The 21,517-nt window shown below is 46.0% G+C and overlaps 1 protein-coding gene across 1 annotated transcript in view; it reads left to right on the top strand.

The window, feature by feature from the left end:
• Window positions 1–770: 770 nt before the first annotated feature.
• LOC121560115 (synergin gamma) overlaps window positions 771–21,517 on the top strand; it is a 32,001-nt gene continuing 11,254 nt past the window's right edge. Inside the window, 16 exon segments of the mRNA XM_041873157.2 lie at window positions 771–805; window positions 2,386–2,528; window positions 3,381–3,508; window positions 4,504–4,609; window positions 4,773–4,887; window positions 5,529–5,801; window positions 7,224–7,502; window positions 9,054–9,131; window positions 9,309–9,505; window positions 10,514–10,786; window positions 10,984–11,120; window positions 11,952–12,067; window positions 12,372–12,437; window positions 13,732–14,143; window positions 14,145–14,734; window positions 19,750–20,322. Of these exon segments, the coding sequence (XP_041729091.2) occupies window positions 2,388–2,528; window positions 3,381–3,508; window positions 4,504–4,609; window positions 4,773–4,887; window positions 5,529–5,801; window positions 7,224–7,502; window positions 9,054–9,131; window positions 9,309–9,505; window positions 10,514–10,786; window positions 10,984–11,120; window positions 11,952–12,067; window positions 12,372–12,437; window positions 13,732–14,143; window positions 14,145–14,734; window positions 19,750–20,322 (3,484 nt within the window). The 5' untranslated portion in view covers window positions 771–805; window positions 2,386–2,387.

Raw genomic sequence — 21,517 nt, 5'->3', positions numbered from 1 at the left:
CTATATTTCTATAGATTCCTGCTCTGTCTCCATTTCCCTGCCGCATCATGATCTAGACAGATTCTCCATCAATTACAGCACATGAAACAACCACTGACGTGCATTCTCATGAAAACCATCTGTCTGGCTGTTATTACTTAACCACAATGGCAAATTAGAGCACGGATACGCTAGGAGAAGCATTCCGCAATGGCTGTTGTCAGAGGAGCTCATTCCCTGATCGATAAATGTTGTTCTGCGCAACAGCAAAGTGTTATTGTATAATTTTTTCTTCCTGCCTGTCAGGTTTAGTGCTCACGGTCAATGCAATATTCATTCATGCATTCCCTGGAAAGCAGTGAGCTAGAACAATAAGGGCCACACTGAATTCAAGTCCAGGCTGCCTAGCCGAACAGGAAAGGGAGGTACTGCCACATCACCATACAGTTACACGTTTATTATTTTACTTTCTCTCCGTGCCATTGTAAGGAAATCATATCCAATCTCTAGTTTTGGTTATGCTTTGTGATGTGAATGATGACTCCATTGTTCAAATGATAGCTATTGTGTCACATTGCCTAATGTCTGACAAATTATTGGTGTGTGAACTGATAATGATCCATTTACTGAATGATTTTCGATGAATAGCCCAATCATTCCTACTTTTATGTGATAGCCTATTATGAGTGACAGTTGAAGGATTTCAGCCTAGATGTTCTCCAGTAGTTTCCGCTTTAGGCTTGTCTCTAGCTGTGTTATTGACCTGTGTTTTTCCTTCTCTCCTGCAGTTTTATTTATCCTGTTGGAGGGGGCCTGGGACCGCCAGGTGAGTCATCCTACGGTCGACATCCCAAATGGCACCCTATTCCCTATTTAGTGCAGTACTTTTGACCAGTAGTGCACTAAATAGGGAATAGTGTACCATTTGTGACGTGTCCTGTCATTCAGCGCTACTTTTCCAAATCTCCCCGGGCACTTCACTCTCCTATGTGCCTTGGTTTCTTGAGAAGTTTTTGGATTCAGTAAATAGGCCTAACCAATAACTCATAATTTTAAGTCATTTAGCAGACGCTCTTATCCAGAGCGACTTACAAATTGGTGCATTCAACTTATGATAGCCAATGGGAGAACCACTTTTTTATTTATTTTTGTGGGGGAGTAGAAGGATTAATTTTATACTATTCCAGGTATTCCTTAAAGAGGTAGGGTTTCAAGTGTCTCCGGAAGGTGGTCAGTGACTCCGCTGTCCTGGCGTCGTGGGGGAGCTTGTTCCACCATTGGGGTGCCAGAGCAGCGAATAGCTTTGACTGGGCTGAGCGGGAACTGTGCTTCCGTAGAGGTAGGGGGGCTAGCAGGCCAGAGGTGGATGAACGTAGTGCCCTCGTTTGGGTGTAGGGTCTAATGATGTTTATCAGAGTTCAGAGTAAAGTCAGTTCAGATGTGCAGTGTGCACTATCAAAAACAACATCAGTCAATTACAATACATAGGGCCTAGGCTAGCCTTATGTCCTATCTGTTCCTAATAGTTTATTAGCTAATGGGGATATTTGATCATCTCACATTGGCAGTGTGATAGGAAGCTGTGGAATTGGCAGTGTGATAGGAAGCTGTGGAATTGGCAGTGTGATAGGAAGCTGTGGAATTGGCAGTGTGATAGGAAGCTGTGGAATTGGCAGTGTGATAGGAAGCTATGGAATTGGCAGTGTGATAGGAAGCTGTGGAATTGGCAATGTGATAGGAAGCTGTGGAATTGACCACATGACTTAACAATACTAAGCTTACGTCATTACCCATGACAACTTTCTGGTACCATGTAGCTTATGTTGTATGTATAGGGTGTTTGTTGAGTTTACAATGACACTCTTCATAAACAAACACACACACACCCTTGTGGCTGTGTTGGGGGTCGTCAGATGTTTCAGCAAGTACGCATCAGAATGCATGCACCACTTTGTTTGGATGAGCCATAACCCATTATTTAGCCTGGTTGGGGCGTTATATGGTAAATCATGTGTAGGCTCCAGGACGACTGTCAGCCAGAGCATCTGTGCAAACAAACACTTTCTCTAGTTCTATCCCCTAGTACTCCTCTGTTTTGCTCTGAGCTGTCACAGCACTCCACTCACACAGGCAAAACAGATTGGGTTGTTGCTGAGCCTCTGTTTATTCTTCGCTGTCCAGGAAATGTGTTTGCAATAATAATTCACTGCACAATGCACATCTAACCTATTTCTGGGGAAGTTCCAATAACACACTCCAGTCCAGTTGGGCAAACTGTACTTATATAGTACATGTTCATGCTTCAGTGACTACATGCTATCTTTACGGTTTGCAACAAACCTTTGTCAGTATAGCCATTTGCAGAGCTTGTGATTGACTGTACATGGGTTGTGTGTTTTCGTCCAGGCATGATGCCCATGCAGCAACAGCAGCAGCAACAACAACAGGGCTTCCCTGGTATGGTCCAAGTTCAAATGCAGCCCAACATGCAAGGGATGATGGGAATGAACTTCGGAGGCCAGATGCCTCCTGGTGCCATGCCTATGCAGGTGGGTTGTGTGTGTGTGCGCGTGTGTGTGCGCGTGTGTGTGCGCGTGTGTGTGCGTGTGTGTTTGCGTGTGTGTGTGTGTGTTCGTGTGTGTGTGTGTGTGTGTGTGTGTGTGTGTGCGTGTGTGTGTTTGCGTGTGTGTGTGCGGGTGTGTGTTTGTTTGTGTGTGCGTGTACCAGTGTGTGTATTTGAATGCAATGGCCACAACATATTCCTCTCATTACTCTAGAGCATGTGTGTCAAACTCATTCCACGGAGGGCTGAGTGTCTGCGGGTTTTCACTCCTCCCTTGTACTTGATTGATGAATTAAGGTCACTAATTAGTAAGGAACCCGCAGACACTCGCCCTCCGTGGAATGAGTTTGACACCCCTACTCTAGAGTGAAACGTACTCTGTTTTACATTACTGGCTCTTTGGTCCTCTGAGGTTTTAAATAAGCCAAAAGAAGAAGGGCCAGACGATCTCTCCTGTAATGCAGCTCTTTATGAGAGAGGAGTCTGCCTCAAGCTACCTCTCACATTCAGGCTAGACACTTAGACGAAGGAGCACTTTGCAGGGCGTTGCCTCATCCTCACCACATCCTCAGCCTTTATTTCTGTCTCTTTGCTCTTTGTTTTATCAAATGACAACTTTTCCTCCTTTCACTGCTGTAATGTTAGGACCTCTGTATTGCATAGTGTTAATAGCACACATTATTTCCAGTCGAAGTGGTTGTAGTTATGTAGTGATTGCGGTATGACAACCACTTAGAAATGCATTGGTTTCCTGCCACTGTACTGTGATATTATTGAAAGAAAGGAATGCTATGAATGCTAACGAGACCCCCGTTTTGTGTGTGTGTGTTCTGTGCAGGGCGGGATGGCCATGGGGATGCAGGCCCCTGGGATGCAGTTCATGGGCCAGCCACAGTTTATGGGCATGAGGGGCCCCGGGCCCCAGTACACTGCCGACATGCAGAAACAGATGGCTGAGGAACACCAGTAAGAGCCTTTCTCTCACTGTCTCTGTCTGTCTCGCTCTCTCTCTTTCTCTCTCTCTCTGTCTTTCTCTCTCTCTCTCTCTGTCTTTCTCTCGCTCTCTCTCTCGCTCTCTCTCTGTCTTTCTCTCGCTCTCTCTCTGTCTTTCTCTCGCTCTCTCTCTCTTTCTCTCGCTCTCTCTCTCTTTCTCTCGCTCTCTCGTGCTTTCTCTTTCCCTCTCTCTCTGTCTTTCTTTCCCTGCGTGTTGTTCTGTCTGTGTGGTCAGTGTGTGTGTTAGCTGTATGCTGTCTGTGTGGTCAGTGTGTGTGTTAGCTGTATGCTGTCTGTGTGGTCAGTGTGTGTTAGCTGTATGCTGTCTATGTGGTCAGTGTGTGTGTTAGCTGTATGCTGTCTGTGTGGTCAGTGTGTGTGTTAGCTGTATGCTGTCTGTGTGGTCAGTGTGTGTTAGCTGTATGCTGTCTGTGTGGTCAGTGTGTGTGTTAGCTGTATGCTGTCTATGTGGTCAGTGTGTGTGTTAGCTGTATGCTGTCTATGTGGTCAGTGTGTGTGTTAGCTGTATGCTGTCTGTGTGGTCAGTGTGTGTTAGCTGTATGCTGTCTGTGTGGTCAGTGTGTGTGTTAGCTGTATGCTGTCTGTGTGGTCAGTGTGTGTGTTAGCTGTATGCTGTCTGTGTGGTCAGTGTGTGTTAGCTGTATGCTGTCTGTGTGGTCAGTGTGTGTGTTAGCTGTATGCTGTCTGTGTGGTCAGTGTGTGTGTTAGCTGTATGCTGTCTGTGTGGTCAGTGTGTGTGTTAGCTGTATGCTGTCTGTGTGGTCAGTGTGTGTGTTAGCTGTATGCTGTCTGTGTGGTCAGTGTGTGTGTTAGCTGTATGCTGTCTGTGTGGTCAGTGTGTGTGTTAGCTGTATGCTGTCTGTGTGGTCAGTGTGTGTGTTAGCTGTATGCTGTCTGTGTGGTCAGTGTGTGTTAGCTGTATGCTGTCTATGTGTTATGTCGTGTAGGAAGCGTCTGGAGCAGCAGCAGAGGATGTTGGAGGAGGACAGGAAGAGGAGGCAGTTTGAGGAGCAGAAACAGAAGCTGAGGCTGCTGAGCAGTGTCAAACCCAAGGTGAGCCACATCATCTACCCACCCACCATCATGCCTGGCTACTGCCCTCATTCGGTCTTAGTTCACACAGTGTGATAAGGACGCATGGGGTGCAATTTAGGACGCATCCATGCTGTCAGTCTAGAGACACTCCCCCCTGAGCCCTGCTTTGTCCCATCCACAGGGACAGATGGGGGCGAGTCGGGATGACGCGCTGGAGGCTATCAAAGGCAACCTGGACGGGTTCAGCAGAGACGCCAAGATGCATCCCACGCCATCCTCACACCCCAAGAAGCCAGGTACGCTCATCAGTACAGTCATTGTCCTTCACTTTATGTTTCCTCACTATCTGTCCTCCAGGAGTCAGGACACAGCTCCACTCCCCTGCTGGCTGACTGAACTGCCTCCCCTGAGAATGATAAGGCTGCCTCTGAGGTGTGAGCACACAGACAGACAGACAGACAGGCTGGTGACTGCCAGACGGTGACAGCAGCTGTTGCAAAGGACAGAGCAGCCTGTATCTGCCTCTGTGTCTCCCAAAGATTATATCATACTTGGAGACCAACATAATCTTCTGTTTTTCTGTCACGTTTCACTTTGTTTTAGATCTTCAACTTTACCTACTGTGTCTCTCACTGTCATTATCTTGTGCGTTACAGAAAGTTGTCTATTAGCAAACATCAAACTTACCACCTTATTTATTTAGTATTAACTGGTCTGTCATCCTTAGTTCATGTTAACTATGGACATTATCATATTTATTATTTCATATGATAAACATATTCAAGAATCATTTTCTTTAAAATGTGTGTTACATTTTCTGATCCTGCACAAACTAGCCTTTATGTTTCACTACTATAGCACTGTGTACTGTGTCCTCCTCCCGTCATCGTAGCCTGTGTCTTGTTGTGCCATTATCATTCTTTCTCCATTTTTACAGACTCATCGTCATCCCACTCTTCTGTCACCTCTCACTCCCTCCCCCCTGCTTTCCCCGATGACCATGACGACTTTAGTGACTTTATGCAGGGGCCCGTAGATGCCTCTTCCTCCTTCACCCCATCCTCCCAGGCCCATCCCCAGTCTTTAGAAACAGGTCCTGGTCAGAGACCCTCCTCTGCCCCCTTCCCCCAGTCCCTCCCTGCCTCTGTGTCCGTTCCTACTGCCACCCAACACTCTACTGTCAACTCCAGCTCCCAATCTGCATTTCAAGGTAACTGTTTCTTGTTTGCATCAACCTCTTAAGTCAGTGTTCATAATCAACCAATAACACAGTTTGGAAAATGTGACCAGTGCTGCTGATGCGACGATAGGCCGTACCGCATTGTGGTGTTGAAAACCCTCAAGCATCAGACTCGGCTTGTAGTCAGTTTACTGTGTGTAAGCATACAGACGGCACAACAGATGGTCAGATCACTTAAGCCTTTAAGTTAACGCACACTACAAAGTAAACCGTGTGAGTTCTGTACCCAACAACCAGTTCTGCCTCCATTAAAAGCAGTACTGACATTTAGTAAAATACTCCCAGTGGCACATGTATCTGGACCATCCAGTATGGGATGTGACTGTCACTGCTCACTCTGCCTGGCAATGGCCCTGATAAGCCAGTTATAGTGAGGAAGAGATGGAAGACTGACAGTAGAAACACCAGGAGGACAGGAGTCTGAGGTAGCGTCCCAAATGGCACCCTATTCCCTAATGGAATAGACAGTGGAATAGGGTGCCGTTTGAGACACAGCCTTGTAATCTCCTGGATCAGTCCCTGTGTTCTCTGTACGGAGACGGAGGCGGCTCTAACTGGCCTACAGAGGAGACACACCAGCTGAGAGCTGGTACGCACAGACACACACACACACGCGTAAGGAATTGCGTAAAAAAACACCCAACTCAAATCTTTTAGGGAGTTAGTGACCTACTTGTCTCCCATCTGTAAAAAGCCAATTAGGTGGCACAAACATGCTCTAGCCCAGGGGTGTCAAACATACGGCCGGATCCGGCCTGCGAGGGGGTCCAATCTGGCCCGCAGGTGGTCATTTTAAAATATAATTTAAAATGACTAATGCCAAATCAAAACTGAAGATATGATAATGGACCTATATTCCTACAGTTTCTTGACTGTGTCCAGCTTGCTAGTAGTCACCTAAATGAAAGCTAGACAGTCAGGGAGCATAGAACATTCAAAAAACGATGAATATAGGATTTTGTTTAGCTAATTATAATACATTTTCAGTCCGGACCTCACTGAAGACCAGTGCGGCCCCCGGGGCAAAATGAGTTTGACACCCCTGCTGTAGCTCTTTTATATGCTGCCAGTGCCACTGACCTGGAAAGGGATAGCCCAGCCTATCAGTAGCATTCAGCAAGCAGCCAGTAGCTCCACCTAGGTGCAAAACGTATACATATTTTTCATGTAATGTGTGAAGCTGCTGAAGCACTACATTTCTACACTCTTAAAGTGTCCCTGAGTTCAGATCTGCACACTGAATGACAGCTGTAAAGTAATGATGGTCAGTTTCTGTTAAATCCAAATTCACTCTACCCTCCTTATTGAGGAGGGGCTAATAGAACTAAGAATCAGGCAGAATTAATGGTTGTGATATCAAGCAGCTGTGTTCCTCCTCACCCACCTCTCTAGGCCCGTCCCTGGAAGAGAAACTGTTCTCCTCGTGTGATTTAACGGCTGAAAAGAAGGCCCAGGTTAGCTTTAAGTCCCACAGGACCCTGGCCCCTAACCGAGCTACAGTCACGGCTCAGTTTCACTCCAGCACCAAGGCCCGGAACTGGGCTGAGGCTCCTGGGGACATGAGTTCTGCTTTCACTATAGAAACACCACAACCAGAGGCACCAGCACCGAGGCCCACAGCCCCCTCACCAGCAGCCGACACCCCTCCTCCCCAAACCAGTAGTGACAGTGGTGAGAAAATAAACCATTTATTAACAGTCTCTTTCTCTGCCTTCGATCACTGCAGAATTAACACACAATCAACACGGAGCATGGGGCCTATCTAATGGCCGAATGCCCCCGATTCCTCTCTGATTTTTCAGCAAACACTTCAACGTTGACTGATAAGACTTCAGACAATGTGATTTTACTGTTTCTACACCTGATGCTTCTCTTGATTTTCCTATCTGTAATGGAAATCATACTAACCACCTCTGGGCTCACAGATTGGCTTGGCAAACCCTAAAAGCTCTTAATGTCATTTATCCTGTTTTGTATGAGTCACTCATAGGGACTAGAGTGTCCCATCTCTGCCTCCTTGGGTAACTGCTTCAGGACTCCTTCATAGCTAAGGAATCTTTCTGCTGGGTCTCTTCTCCATCCAGATCTCATTAGGCCTGTCTCACGTTGGGCCCTCGCTAGCCTACACAATGTGGAACTGCTCTGTATCTCTGGAGATCCCCTGGAGGAATACCTGGCTGCTCACTCAATAAGCCTCCGTCTGTTCCCCTACTGGGGAAAACCCTATTCCCTAAGTAGTGTACTACTTTTGACCAGGGCCCATAGAGCTCTGTAGGGAATAGGTGCCATTTGACGCCGTCAGAGAGAGACTGGCGCATGCCGCTGACTGCTTGGGTTTAACACGGATGAGATGCTACACTTGGATTGACCCGTACCTACTGGGGTCCCGTGGGTCGAGAGCTGGGGCCTCATTCTGATTCTGCATGCCACTCTGCTATTCTGCTACTATCTATTTGCTCTCGTTTGTTTGTCTTTCTCCTCAGTTGCTCGCTGTCTGTCCCAGGGAAATGTGGAGGTTCTTCATCGTAGAGACTGGGTGAATTGTAATAGAGTCTTTTAAGTGTCTGAGGCAATTGAGCTGGTCTGATGAGGGGATTAGCTGCTTGAGACAACATTTGTCATTTCGACGTACTAGTCTGAGACATCCATTGAGGCATCTTCCTCTCCGAATGCACCTTGTTAAGTGTGTTTTAGGAGCTGCTTTTACACCTGCTGAATTAGTAACTCCACACTAGTACACTAATGAAACAATTACCTCATGGTTGCGCAGAAGATTTAGATCAATGTCAGTATGAATTAAAGAGAGAGACTCATTAATTTGTTTGACAACCCAAATCCAATCCCTCTCTTCCCCCTCAGGAGCTGTCGGAGTAGTTGGTTCTGGTCCAAGGACAGATGAATAGTTGTATGAAGCAGCAGGAAGCTTAGCATGTGGCATCCCAAATGGCACCCTATTCCCGTTATAGTGCACTACTTTTGACCAGATCCATATGGGCCCTGATCAAAGTTAGTGCACTAGGGTGCCATTTGGGATGCATCCTTGGTGAATCAGTGCAGAGCAGCATTACATTTCCACTCGGATCCCCAGACAGAAGGTGGAGAATACTATACTATACAGGCAGGCTCTGGTCTGGTGAGATGCTGAGCAGAGCAGGTAGTACACCCAGCCCTAAGTCTCTGCTTCAGCTCCTAACCTCACTGTCCCTGTGTTTCTGACATCAGGTCTTGGTGGTTACCCTCAACAAGAGCACATCCAGCCCATGGTACCAGGCTGGCTCTACAACGACAGCCTCATCCCAGGTAAACGCCTACGTTTTGGAACAGGTTTCTACCAATGATGTATTATGTCTATGGTGTCTACTCAGATCCTGTCCAATGCCTTCTCCAATGAGTCAATCAGAGAAAACTGCCTAGTTCTATCCAGTCTTTCTATAATATGTTTGACCTGTTGCTGTGCCTTCTCTTTCTCCCCTCCAGAGATGTTCAAAAAGGTCCTGCAGTTCACCATGACTCCGGGAGGCATTGACACAGCCAAGCTCTACCCCATCCTGATGTCATCAGGCCTGCCCAGGGAAGCATTGGGCCAGATCTGGGCCTCAGCCAATCGCACCACGCCTGGCATGCTGACCAAGGAGGAGCTCTACACAGTCCTGGCTCTGATTGGTGTGGCACAGGTAGGCATTTGCATCACTTTACATTTTTTAAAGGGTTGGAGTTATTAACAACAGCAAGATCTGATGATTTTTTCTGTCAGTGGGGACATAAGACCATTCTTCACTGTGATCTTTTCTTCATGTGAAGTAAAGGACAGTCCCTAATATGACGTTTCATAGCACCTTACTTCAGTAGTTACTTCAGTAGTTAGGCCTATTGCATGCTATGATGTGTACAGTTGATCTTCCAAGAACGGTCTTACAATCAGTCACCCCAGACAGTGAAAGGGAGACTGATAGTGAGTGACTGTGCTAACTCTCAGCTCTGGACCCCTGGGAGGGTGGTGGTGGTGGTGGTGTGACTGAGCTCAGGCAGCCAGGTGAAAGTGACTGAGTCTCCTCTCAGTCCAGTGTGACAGCAGACCTCTTATCTGGCCTGGCCCGGCCCTGCCGCTCACCAGCACCCCTGGGAGACTGACAATCCTCTGCACCGCACAACTCACTCTGCACGCCACCCCCACCTGCCACAGCGAGAATAATAGAACTTATTTTGTTATGTAAATGTAAGAGTCTTGAGGGAGCACCGCCATGAGCTGCATCCTTTGTAGAGTGATTAAAACGTTTTGGAAACCGCCGCTAGTGATGGCTGTTAAAATGGAACTTGACTTTAATGAATTATTTATTTAAGCAAAACATCTGTCTTGCTCCTGCTGGATGGAATATAATTTGAATAGTTGATTGGGTTGGATGAAAGGAGAAGCCCAATTTTCCAGCGTCACTGCTTTATAATTACGATGCACTCACACTTACAGTACTGCCTATTCACTATAGGATGACGGGTGCCTTTGCGAAGTTTAATGCCCCCGTTTATGTAACTTTATAAATGTGTAACATATGAAAATCGACATTAACGCATTAAGCAGTTACTCAACTGGGACTTTCAGTGATGTCTCGTTAAAAGTCCATCATTCAGGAGACTCAGCCTTACCTGAACCTGACCACTGATCCCTGTTCATCCTTCCCCTGCAGAGTGGTCTTCCAGCCATGAATGTGGAGATCCTGAACCAGTTCCCCTCTCCCCCGGTGCCCAACCTGCCTGCCCTAGCCATGACTATGGCCCCTGTCATGCCCCAGCAGCACCAGCACCAACACCAGCAGCCCATGTTGACTCAGCCCCCCGTCCCTGTGTCCATGGCCATGCCCACCCCAGCACCAGCAGTCATGGGCAGGGCGCCTCCTGCTGCTCCTCTACCGTCTGCCCAACCACCCACCAACTTCATCACCAACTTCCCACATGTGCAGGTAACACATCCAACCAAGCCTTTCCATAGTATATACAGATACATGTGGTTTTATTTCACATTGTGTATAATAATAATGTATAATTTGTGCCATTTAGTAGACGCTTTTATCCAAAGCGACTTACAGTAGTGTGTGCGTTCATTCTGTGTTGTTTACGTTGGTCACTCATGTGTCCATCGTCTTGGTGGTGTGTTTAGGGGAAAGCAGACGATGATGACTTCCAGGACTTCCAGGAGGCTCCCAGGGCAGGAGGAGGGGACCAGTCCTTCACGGAGTTCCAGGGGGAGTCAGGGGGAACCTTCGCCACCACCACACCCTCTCTGCACCAGAACAGGTACAGTGCAGACTGACTGACTGGAGTGACTGACTTCAGTGGCTGGATCAGTGTTTGGTATTACTTTACAGATTACATATTCTGTATGGAAGTAAAGCTGAATACTACATGTTATACAGGTATTGTGGGTAACAAGTACATGGTCTCTTAGTTGCTTGTAATAGTCTCTCCAGCATAACAATTGCACCTCGCCATCTCTTAATGAATCCATTTCAATGGACAGTAGAGTTGCTTTATATTACTTTTCAAACCCTGCGTGGGTAGTCTGTTTCTCAGGGAGACAGCCCAGAGCCAGTTATCTTATAAGACAAAGAGAATGTTGAAATGAAGGACACACCGTCTTGGTGGCATAGTCCCTTACAATCCCCTTCCTCTCTCCTCAAAAACAAAAGCTTCATTGTTTCCTCCTGCGATCCCTTTCTAATTAAAAGGAAGCCCCATGCTGAATCATCAGCCAGTCAGGATAGACAGGTGTACTCTGACAGCAGCAATACAATGACTCTTAACAAGATGATGTTCGGTGGAAGGCGTCAGGAGAGATCCCTCATTCCCTCCAGGCTTTTGATTCCTGTGTCTTATCTGCGGTCCAGTATGGTGTACAACTGCAGTGGAATTTCACCATTGTAAGTGTCCAATCAGCTCAAGCAGCTTAAAGGGATTCAGGTAGAGGAGATGGACGCAGCATTGACCCCCAGGGTTTGTCCAAAATAGCACCCTATACCCTACATACTGCACTACAAATGTAGAGCACTATATAGGGAATAGGGTGCCATTTGGAACACAGACCCAGACTCCCCTGTGGACTGAGCATGGTGTATTGTCTGTCTGCAGTGCTCCTGCCATTCTGACTCCAGTCTCTGGCTCCTCCTTGTCATCCTCTGATAAGTATGCTGTCTTCAAGCAGCTCTCTGTGGAGCAGCCTCCAGAGCCCACTCAGCCTGCCTCAGGTACACACTCACCTGGCCCTACAACACACACACACACACACACACACACACACACACCACACCACACACACACACCTCACCACACACACCTCAACAACTAATCACTGCTGATACACTCATCCTCCACCACAACTAACAGATGTGTAGAAAATAGAAGACATTCCTGATGTTGTTTGTCGTAGAATACTTACCTAATAGTATTTGTGTGGTATTTTAGTACAGTACATTTGCCTGCCTGCCAAATATGCTGTCATTTATCATTCAGTTGAAAGCTTACCTGTTTTGTTTATCTGGTTTGACCCAGATGTTGGCGGAGACAAATACAGTGTGTTCCGACAGCTAGAGCCACCAGGTGACAGGAAACCAGTAGGTAAGTAGAGCTCTCCCTCCTCCCTGGCTCTGGGCTGGGTCACACACACACACACACACACACACACACACACACACACACACACACACACACACACACACACACACACACACACACACACACACACACACACACACACACACACACACACACACACACACACACACACACACACACACACACACACACACGACACACACATACACACACATACACACACAGACACACAGACACAGACAGAGAGTTCCCAAGCCAAACCCCCCAGCTCCCAAGCCTTTTGACAGAGATTGCGTAGTGGGACTGGGCTCTGAGATGGTCCCTGTACTCAACAGATGGCTAGAAGAAGAAACTGCCATGTGTTCTACCTAGATTTAATTAGACCAATGAGTTGTGAAAATGGGAATGGGTTGGAGAGAGACTGGGTACCAAGAAGAATGCTGTTTGTATAATATCTGAGTGGTGTGTGTGTTGCACAGTACTCAGTACATTCACACAGTATCCCTGATTTAGGTCTGTTTCCTGCTGTTCCCTGTTTCACTAGAACAGTTTCCGATGGGGACAGCAGCTCTCATGACTCCAGTAAGTCCTGCCTGAGTCTGATTGCAGTGACCTTTCCTGTGTGCTGCCTGCCAGGCTCACTCTCCATAATGAGCCCATTAGCTCTCTCTTTCCCACAAAACAGCAGTGGTGTGAACACAATTTCCTGCTTCTGTCACTGCAGTGGTGTAAACAGCCCCTACAACCAAAACTCTCTCTACCCACTTTTCCTTTGTAGTTTTCTATAGCCCTCCTGTCATGATTGAAGTGAAATGAGGGGTTTGGGAACAAGCTGCTTTTCTAAAAATCTAAAATCATGGCCCTACTGAGACTTGGAAGGAAATCTTTGTAGATTGTAAGGGAGTTCTTTCCTCTGAAGTCACAGATTAATCATGTGCCGTCCCAGTTAGGGACTGACAGACGGCTTGCTGCATGTGGTGGTGTTGTGTGTGTCTCTGTAGAGAGCCCAGCCTGGTTTGTTCACTGCCGTGTGCTGCTGCTGTTCTCTCATAGCAGTGTGTCTCTGGACTGCAGCCCAGCACAGTTCTCTCCGCAGCTTGAAATTCACCACGAGCCTCTGCTATGTGACAGAGGCGTAACCAATCCACCCCTCTCTTTCTTGTAGGATTGTGAAATGAGAAACAAATCCGGAACTGAGGCAACTGATGTTACTTTGTGTAATGCCAATGTCCTCCCTGTCTGGCTGCTGTGTTAAATGCTTTTGCAATGCCTTTCAATTGTTCTGTTTGTTTCGCAGGGGAAGGATTTGCTGATTTCAAGTCTGTCAGTGTGGATGATGGCTTCACAGACTTTAAAACCGCCGACAGCATCTCTCCACTAGACCCTCCAGACCAGGCCAAGATGTTTCAGCCAGCCTTCCCTCCTGCTTTCCCTAACTCTCAGTCTCTACCGCAACTACAACATCAGCTACATCAACAACAACAACAACCAGCAGTCTCTCTCGCTCAGCCTAAAAACCCTCTCAACATGGCTGACCTGGATCTCTTCTCCACTATGGCTCCCTCAGCCTCCACCCCTGCTGAGACCAAGCCCAGTTCCTTCCCCTCTGTGCCCCCCTCCCTAGTGCTCCCACCAGGTAGGGGCCAAGCCCCCCGGGGGAGGGACCGAGGACTTTGGCGACTTTGCCCTCTTTGGCCCCGCCTCCTCTTCTGAGGCTGCTCCTATTGGCCCTGCTGTGGGAGGGTGCATGGCAGCATCTCATGATGACTTTGCAGACTTCATGGCTTTCAGCAGCTCTGGGGGGGAGGCCAAGGGTGAGGGGTTGAGGTCTGGAGAGGGGAGGGCAGGAGGGAGAGGCGAGACCACCACTTCTCCACAGCGCCCCCAGCAGGGCTCTGACAAGTACGACGTGTTCAAGCAGCTGTCTCAGGATGGAGGCCTGGCGTACGACGACAACAAGGAGAGCGCCAGCGGCTCGTTCTCTTCCCTCAGGAGCGAAGCAGACGACTTCGCCCACTTCCAGTCGTCCAAGTTCTGCACAGCGCTGGGGGCCTCGGAGAAGAGCCTGGTGGATAAGGTGGCAGCCTTCAAACACGGAAGCAAGGAGGACTCGGCTTCAGTCAAGTCCCTAGACCTCCCGTCCATTGGGGGCAGCAGCGTGGGCAAAGAGGACTCTGAGGACGCTCTGTCAGTGCAGCTGGACATGAAGCTGTCGGACATGGGCGGAGACCTGAAGCACGTGATGTCAGACAGCTCTCTGGATCTGCCGTGCCTCTCGGCCCACCAACCCCCCGCCGCAGGTGAGGAACTAGTGCGCCTCCTCTGGTGAAGCCCCGCCCAGTCACACATAGAGAACCAATCGTAGGCCTGGCGGTGGCCTTTCTGTCTCCACCCCCCTCAGTGCCCCTTAGCGTCCACTAAAGCAGGGGTTAGACTAGAGGGCAAAGCAGTGAGCTAGCTCATCCAGATTACTGCTGAATCATGATGAGACAGTCAAACACCACGCATTAGCATATCATCTCATCACACCCACCAGTCATTCATTCCCAAACCCATCATTACCTGGGATTAATTTCAGCATATTTATTCACTTAATTTATATGTATTTATTTATTTATTTATTTATTAAACATATTAAGGTACTTTTAATGAATGTATTATTTATTACTAATTTGTTTAGCATTTGTAGCACAGACAAAAAGCACTGGCCTCTTCACCTCCTCTTAGTTCCATCCATATAGAGTTGATGAGAGACAGTCAGATTGATATGATGCAGTCAGACTGCTCTATGATACCACTGGCCTTCATTCCCTGTCTATGCTGTCATAGCTCACATCGCTCATCTCCTCAATGCAGCTTTTGTCTCCCCAGCCGTGATTGTGTGTGTTGACGTGTTGAATGATGCGACTAAAATGGCTGAATGCAGATGAACACAGGGCCATGTAATGGTGATGGGCCTTTGTACTAGGAGATTTTATTTATTCACATCACTTTCAGAATCCCCAGTTACTGTATGCTGCAATAGGCTTTAATTTTACTCCCAGCATCCCAAATTCTTCCTCAGATTGATTATTTTATGTTGTCGCTTAATGATTAGTTATCAAATCAAACATGACGATAATAAGAGGTGTACAAGCAACATTTGCAAAGATGTTCCCTGAACAAGGACATACTTAAGTATTATGTGAAAAGAAAGTATTTATGTAAAGGTAGAACGTATTTATGAATGGCAGAAATCACCTCATCTCTACAGTTTATAATATTGCATTGAGTCAATTGTTTTGATTGGTCATTGTGTGTTGGTATGTGTGAGTGTGATTGGTTGGTTTTGTTTTGTATGTGTACGAGTGAGTATTCCTACTGTGTGTGAGAGTACCCATATAGTATTCCTTGGCACTCCCAGTATTCGGTATCAATCTCCCGTAGTGCTTTTGTTCCATCTCCCTAAACCTAAGTGGTCTCTTGGCCTTGACCCCACAGCCCACATCACTACAAAGAGGTTAGAGGTTAGTTGGAGCAGACAGTGGAGTCACAAAGGCACTGCTCTCAGGGTCTGCCCTGTCCTGAACCTCTAAATGGAAACACTCTCATAGAATGTAATTAGCCTTAATGTCCAGGCATTGTCCATATCAGCACCCTCTCCTCTCCCATGATCATAATTAATTTACCAAGCATCTCATCTTCCATGTCATGTCTCATATTCTTTCGAGTACAAGGTCTCTCCTTACAGCCTCTGTGTGTGAGCAGCACACTCCTTTTAACACCAATGTGCTTATCTATTGGCATGAGTGTGCAGTGAGATGTCCTTATAGACTATAATATTTCAACACTAGCCAACATATCAGTTAATTGGTTTTAGCAGTTTGGGCAAAGGGGCATCTCAGTCAAATTCCATCTAGGGATTGACCATTTTAGTTATTCTAAATCGGAAATGATCAATGTAATGATGCCCATTTCTTTGTTTCAGTTTTATTGCACATCAGAATAAATCAACTTTCAGTTTAACTGAAATGGTTAGGCTACTCTCGAAGGAGAGAGCAGGACAGTGACCAATGGCAACTGATCCCGGAGCTGCAGCACAATGGTTGCCGTTAATATGATGAAGGTAGTGGAGTGGAGTGTTGAAAACATTCCCCAGAACCTGTTAATTGCTTCTCCTTTTATTCTGACCCACGTTCATCCAATCAGTATTGTTGTTTTTGGACAGCACCAATCAAATCTCATTGTTGAGAAAGCGTACTGTAGCAGGCCTTGACGTGTGAAAGCCTCACCATGCTTGCACTGTCTTCAATCCTGGATAGAATGTAACCAACCTTAAAGAGACAGTATCTATTTTTTCCCGACCGGGGCTCCTTTGGGTCAGAGCAGCTCAAAAAGAAGCCTTTTCATTTGTCTTTGATATTCAGGTATGTTTTGTTATGTGTGGGTCCATGAACAGGCTCTCTGAGAACAGTGATACCCTCCCTGCCTTGCTTGTTTTGCTGCAGTGTGCCTGCCTGTTCAATTTGTGAAATTGACAAGAACATATTATAGGATGCCATTTTTCTGCATAACAGTATTACTAGTTGTTTTTATTAAAGGAAAGAAAAAAGACAAAATGTATACAAATGTAATAGTGTATTTTTATTACAGGAAAATTCTTATTTATTTTAAAACTAGATAGACTTCCTGATATTGTTATAAACTATGTGTTGTGTAAACTATTTGAAGATGAAATGAATTTATGAGGATAGGCTAGTTATGGAAAATATTTTAGGTTGGTTCAGAATCAAAGATTGATTGTTGTCTTGAGAAACCCTATCTTGCTGTTAGTTATTGAATGGGTCCTATTAAGAGCTTGTTCACAGGAGCCTAGAACTAACAACAAGCAAGAGAAAAATGATACTGTCTCTTTAAATCTATTTTGTCACCTGTGATTGGACAAGATGAAGACCCTCTCTAAGGTCTTGTGGTAGGATAGCCCCCTTTGTTTTCTTTAACCCTTTGAGAGCTTGAGCAGAATGGTTTTACAAAGAATCATACAGAAAGCAGATATGTAGTAGGATCACTTGACAAGTTTACATTCATGTGCTAAACAATGAATTTGGTGATCCATACCTCTCCTCCAAATTCTCAGCAATAGAATGTAAGGCAATGTAATGAGTCCTATTGGATGTAGTAGACGTAGAAATATATCCTATTATATGATGTTGACATTATGTCATTGTAGTAAGACACAAACAATTTTGATTTAAAAATGACAAAACCCTTATTTATTTTATCTCAAAAGTCTGCCGTTGACATTTGAGTTTCTATCATGGCAAGAATAGTAGAGAAGCATTCAGGTCCTCAAAGGGTTAATCACTCTCCTGCCTTGAACCTGTCCTTTAAATCACATTGGCTTTTCAAGTGTTCTGTATTCAATTATCTTTGAATCAAGCAACCTGTTGCTTTCCACCCTATTAGTACAACTACATTGTGTCTTCTACCGAGATTTACTCATTTTAGTCTGTGAATGTGCCTTCTCGTTCTGGTTTCTGCATCTATATTCTTCTGGGGATTTCTTTATTTTACCGTATTCTCTGTTTGTTTTTCTTCTCTTATTTTCTGACTCTGCATGCCCTTGTATTCTAAATGATTCAAATATACTTTTACAAGTGTTATTTTGGCAAACCTCTTGTAACAGTAGACCTCTCTCAGAGTATTTTGTGATCTTTCTCTCTCTTTACCCATGTTGTTGTAATAAATATTACTATTGGTATTGCTGAAATGCGTACCGTCTTATTTTCTCCCTTCCCTATCCTCAGAGGGCAGATTATGATCTAACTACATAAGGCTTACTACTACACTAGCTCCTTGTCAATTTCACAAATTGCATTTCTGTGTGCAAGGGTTCTGTCACGCATTAGGCTACGCTGACTGGGGTCCACACGTGCCGGCGGTTATACTTATCTTAGAAGGAGTGTGTATGTGTGGGTATCTCTGAGTTTTTGTGTGTGTGACTGTGTGAGTACTTGTAAGAATGTGTGCTTGTTTATGTTACCAGTAATTATACGATGCCTGCGTGATATGTTATGAATTGAACAGTGTTCTGCTTGGACAACACAGTTTGTGGGGTAGATAATCAATACAGAGACAGAACTGCTCCACTCCACTACTGACGTTGCCATGGCAATCTGTCATGAAATGGATATCATTTTGTATCTTCATGTTATAGTTTGTGCTACAGTATTGTCACATACCTAGAGAAACCAGTAGAGAGGTGTTCTACAGCAGGGCCTTATGTCCGATCCTATCCTATCTGCCTCAGAACTGTCAGATCTTCAATCTACCTCACAGCCCCAGCAGCCAACCCTGACAGGACATCTATTTCCTTTGTATCAGAGGACAGTTAACACAACCCTTGGTTAATTTTATGTGTGACACATACAATTAATAGAGGTCAATGCTATGTTCTCCTTTTCAGTAGCAATTAATGGATACTTCGGGATTTTGGCAATTAGGTCCTTTATCTACTTCCCCAGAGTCAGATGAACTTGTGGATACCATTTTTATGTCTCTGCATGCGGTTTGAAGGAAGTTGCTAACTTGCGCTAGTGCAATTGTTAACTTGCGTTAGCGCAATGACTGGAGGTCTATGGGTATCTGTAACCGAAAGGTCGCTGGTTCTAATCCCCGAGCCGACTAGGTGAAAAATCTGTCGATGTGCCCTTGAGCAAGGCACTTAACCCTAATTGCTCCTGTAAGTCGCTCTGGATAAGAGCGTCTACTAAATGACTAAAATGTAAAAATTGCCATAATCCCGAAGTATCCCTTTAGCCTAAACCTATTGGTATTATCAAAACAAATATTCCATTGTCACAACTAGAGATCAAGTGAGTCTGTATCTGTATGTGAGCGACGTATGTTGTACCCCTATATTGTCTGTCATCTATGTCACCAATTGGAAATAGACTGGTGAAGAAACTTTAGAACCCAATCAATTTCAGCTTTTTATCCCTCCTTTAAGCTGGTGATCACATCCTAGTAAGTGAACCCTTACACACTCTATAGTGCAGCACAAGATTAAATGCAGTGCATATGATCTCACTGTTACAATGTAGGGGAGATGGGGTGGTACTCTGAGCAAAGTAAAGCTGCTTGTTGTAAGTCAACACACATTCAGCATCAGAAACATAATATGGCTTCGACAGTAAGTATGTTTCATAGAACATATCATAGCTTCGCCAGATGCCTTGTCACTTTATCATGGCTGACTGACTAGTACCTATCATTTCAGCACCCTATGCTTTTCCCACTTAGAGCCACCAGTGTGTATTTTGTGTTGTCATTACAGAAGGAGACGACATGAAGTTTGACCCCTTCGGAACGTCAGCAGTCAGGAGCCTGGCCAGCTATGAATGGTCAGACAGAGAGGAATACCTGTCCGCTCAGGGTCAGGCCAAGAAGCATCTGGGCCTGGATGGTGTTGGTGTTTCCTCCTCTCTCCCCTCCTCAGACGTAGTCCACAGGAAGGAGACGTCGTCCGGCAGCACAGAGAACATCCCCATCACACACACCTGCCAGACTAAGATCACCACCTTCTCAACAGAGGATAGTGTGTCTACCGACAGAAAGTTTGAGGCCTTCGCTGACTTTGGCTCTAGTGAGCCGGGAGGTTTGGGTGGGGATGAGGATGATGACTTTGGGGACTTTGCCAGCACGGTGTCGGAGAAGTCAGACTCCCCCACGGCCGAGCCGGGCTCCGAGGGGAACCTGAACGAGGCCTCAGATGAGTTCGGGGCCTTTCAGGGGGACAAGGCCAAGTTTGCGAAGTCAGACTTTCTGAAGGCTAGCTCTCAGACCAAGGTCAAGTCCAGTGAAGAGATGATCAAGAGTGAACTCGCCACCTTTGACCTCTCTGTACAAGGTGAGTCATCTGGCCTGTACTCTCTCTCTCTTTCTTCTTGTTGATTTATTTTCGGAAGTCAACCGATAGATAGACATATAGTAGATATACATTAATTTTCTGATCCTCAGTCAGAGTAGATGGTGGTTTCTAAATGTAAATTGTGCCCAGTTACGCCATGCCTTCTAGTTCTGATGTAGTGGTGTGAATCAGATCAGCTGGCCGTGATGTGACATAGCAGGACTTTCATCACCTCATATTGGAGCATCTGTGGCCCCTCCGGCAGCTCAGTGCAGTTCCACTGTCAGACAATAGATGGCAGTGTTGTGACTACATCCCAGAGACTGTAAAACACATCCTTGGTACACAACACAGGCAGATGAGATGAATTAACAACACAGCCCAGAAATCCATGCCCAGATGAAATTAACTCCTTGGGTGTTCATTTTTTACTGCTGTTTTCCGGTGTTATGTTTCATGCATAGTTCATTAGCGATTCCTACCTCCAAAGTGATAAAAGCTTATTTGCCTCATTGATTTCTCTTCCAGTGTTAAATGTAATTAATTTTCACTTGTTGTTCCCCTGTCCTTATTGAATGGTAATCTGATCAGTCTGCGGTAGTGGGGGAATGTATTAGTGTTGTCATGCTGTGGGGAGGATGATGCATGTCTCTGCAGGGGGTGATTACCTGGTTCTCACGCACAGACAGACAGACAGACAGACAGACAGACAGACACGACAGACAGACAGACAGACAGACAGACAGACAGACAGACAGACAGACAGACAGACAGACAGACAGACAGACAGACAGACAGACAGACAGACAGACAGACAGACAGAGAGACAGACAGAGAGAGAGAGAGCCCGTGTGGAATAGTTTGGGCTCAGCATGTGACTGTGTGTTTGTGTGTCTTTTTTTGTGTGTCTGTCTGTTTTCGTGTTTGTGTGTGTGTATCTGTCAGTTTTTTCTGTGTGTGTCTGTCTGTGTGAGCGAGTGAGCCCTCATGAATTATTCATACTTGCGTTGGTTGCCGTGGCGCTGTTTTGTACATATTTGTTGTAAATGAAGTGTTTGTCGTCTGTGTCCTTGTCCGGAAGGAATTAGCCACAACAGAATATGAGCTCAGTAAAAAGTCCCAATTATGCCATAGTAAACAAACGGGTGCATATCTGGAATTAGCCAACATCTCTGGGTTGGTAAGATGGCCATTA

The sequence above is a fragment of the Coregonus clupeaformis genome, chromosome 6 (assembly GCF_020615455.1).
Source record: "Coregonus clupeaformis isolate EN_2021a chromosome 6, ASM2061545v1, whole genome shotgun sequence".
Lineage (NCBI taxonomy): Eukaryota > Metazoa > Chordata > Actinopteri > Salmoniformes > Salmonidae > Coregonus > Coregonus clupeaformis.
The sequence above is the reverse complement of the archived record's forward strand: the minus strand, read 5'-3'. Positions and strand labels throughout refer to the sequence as shown.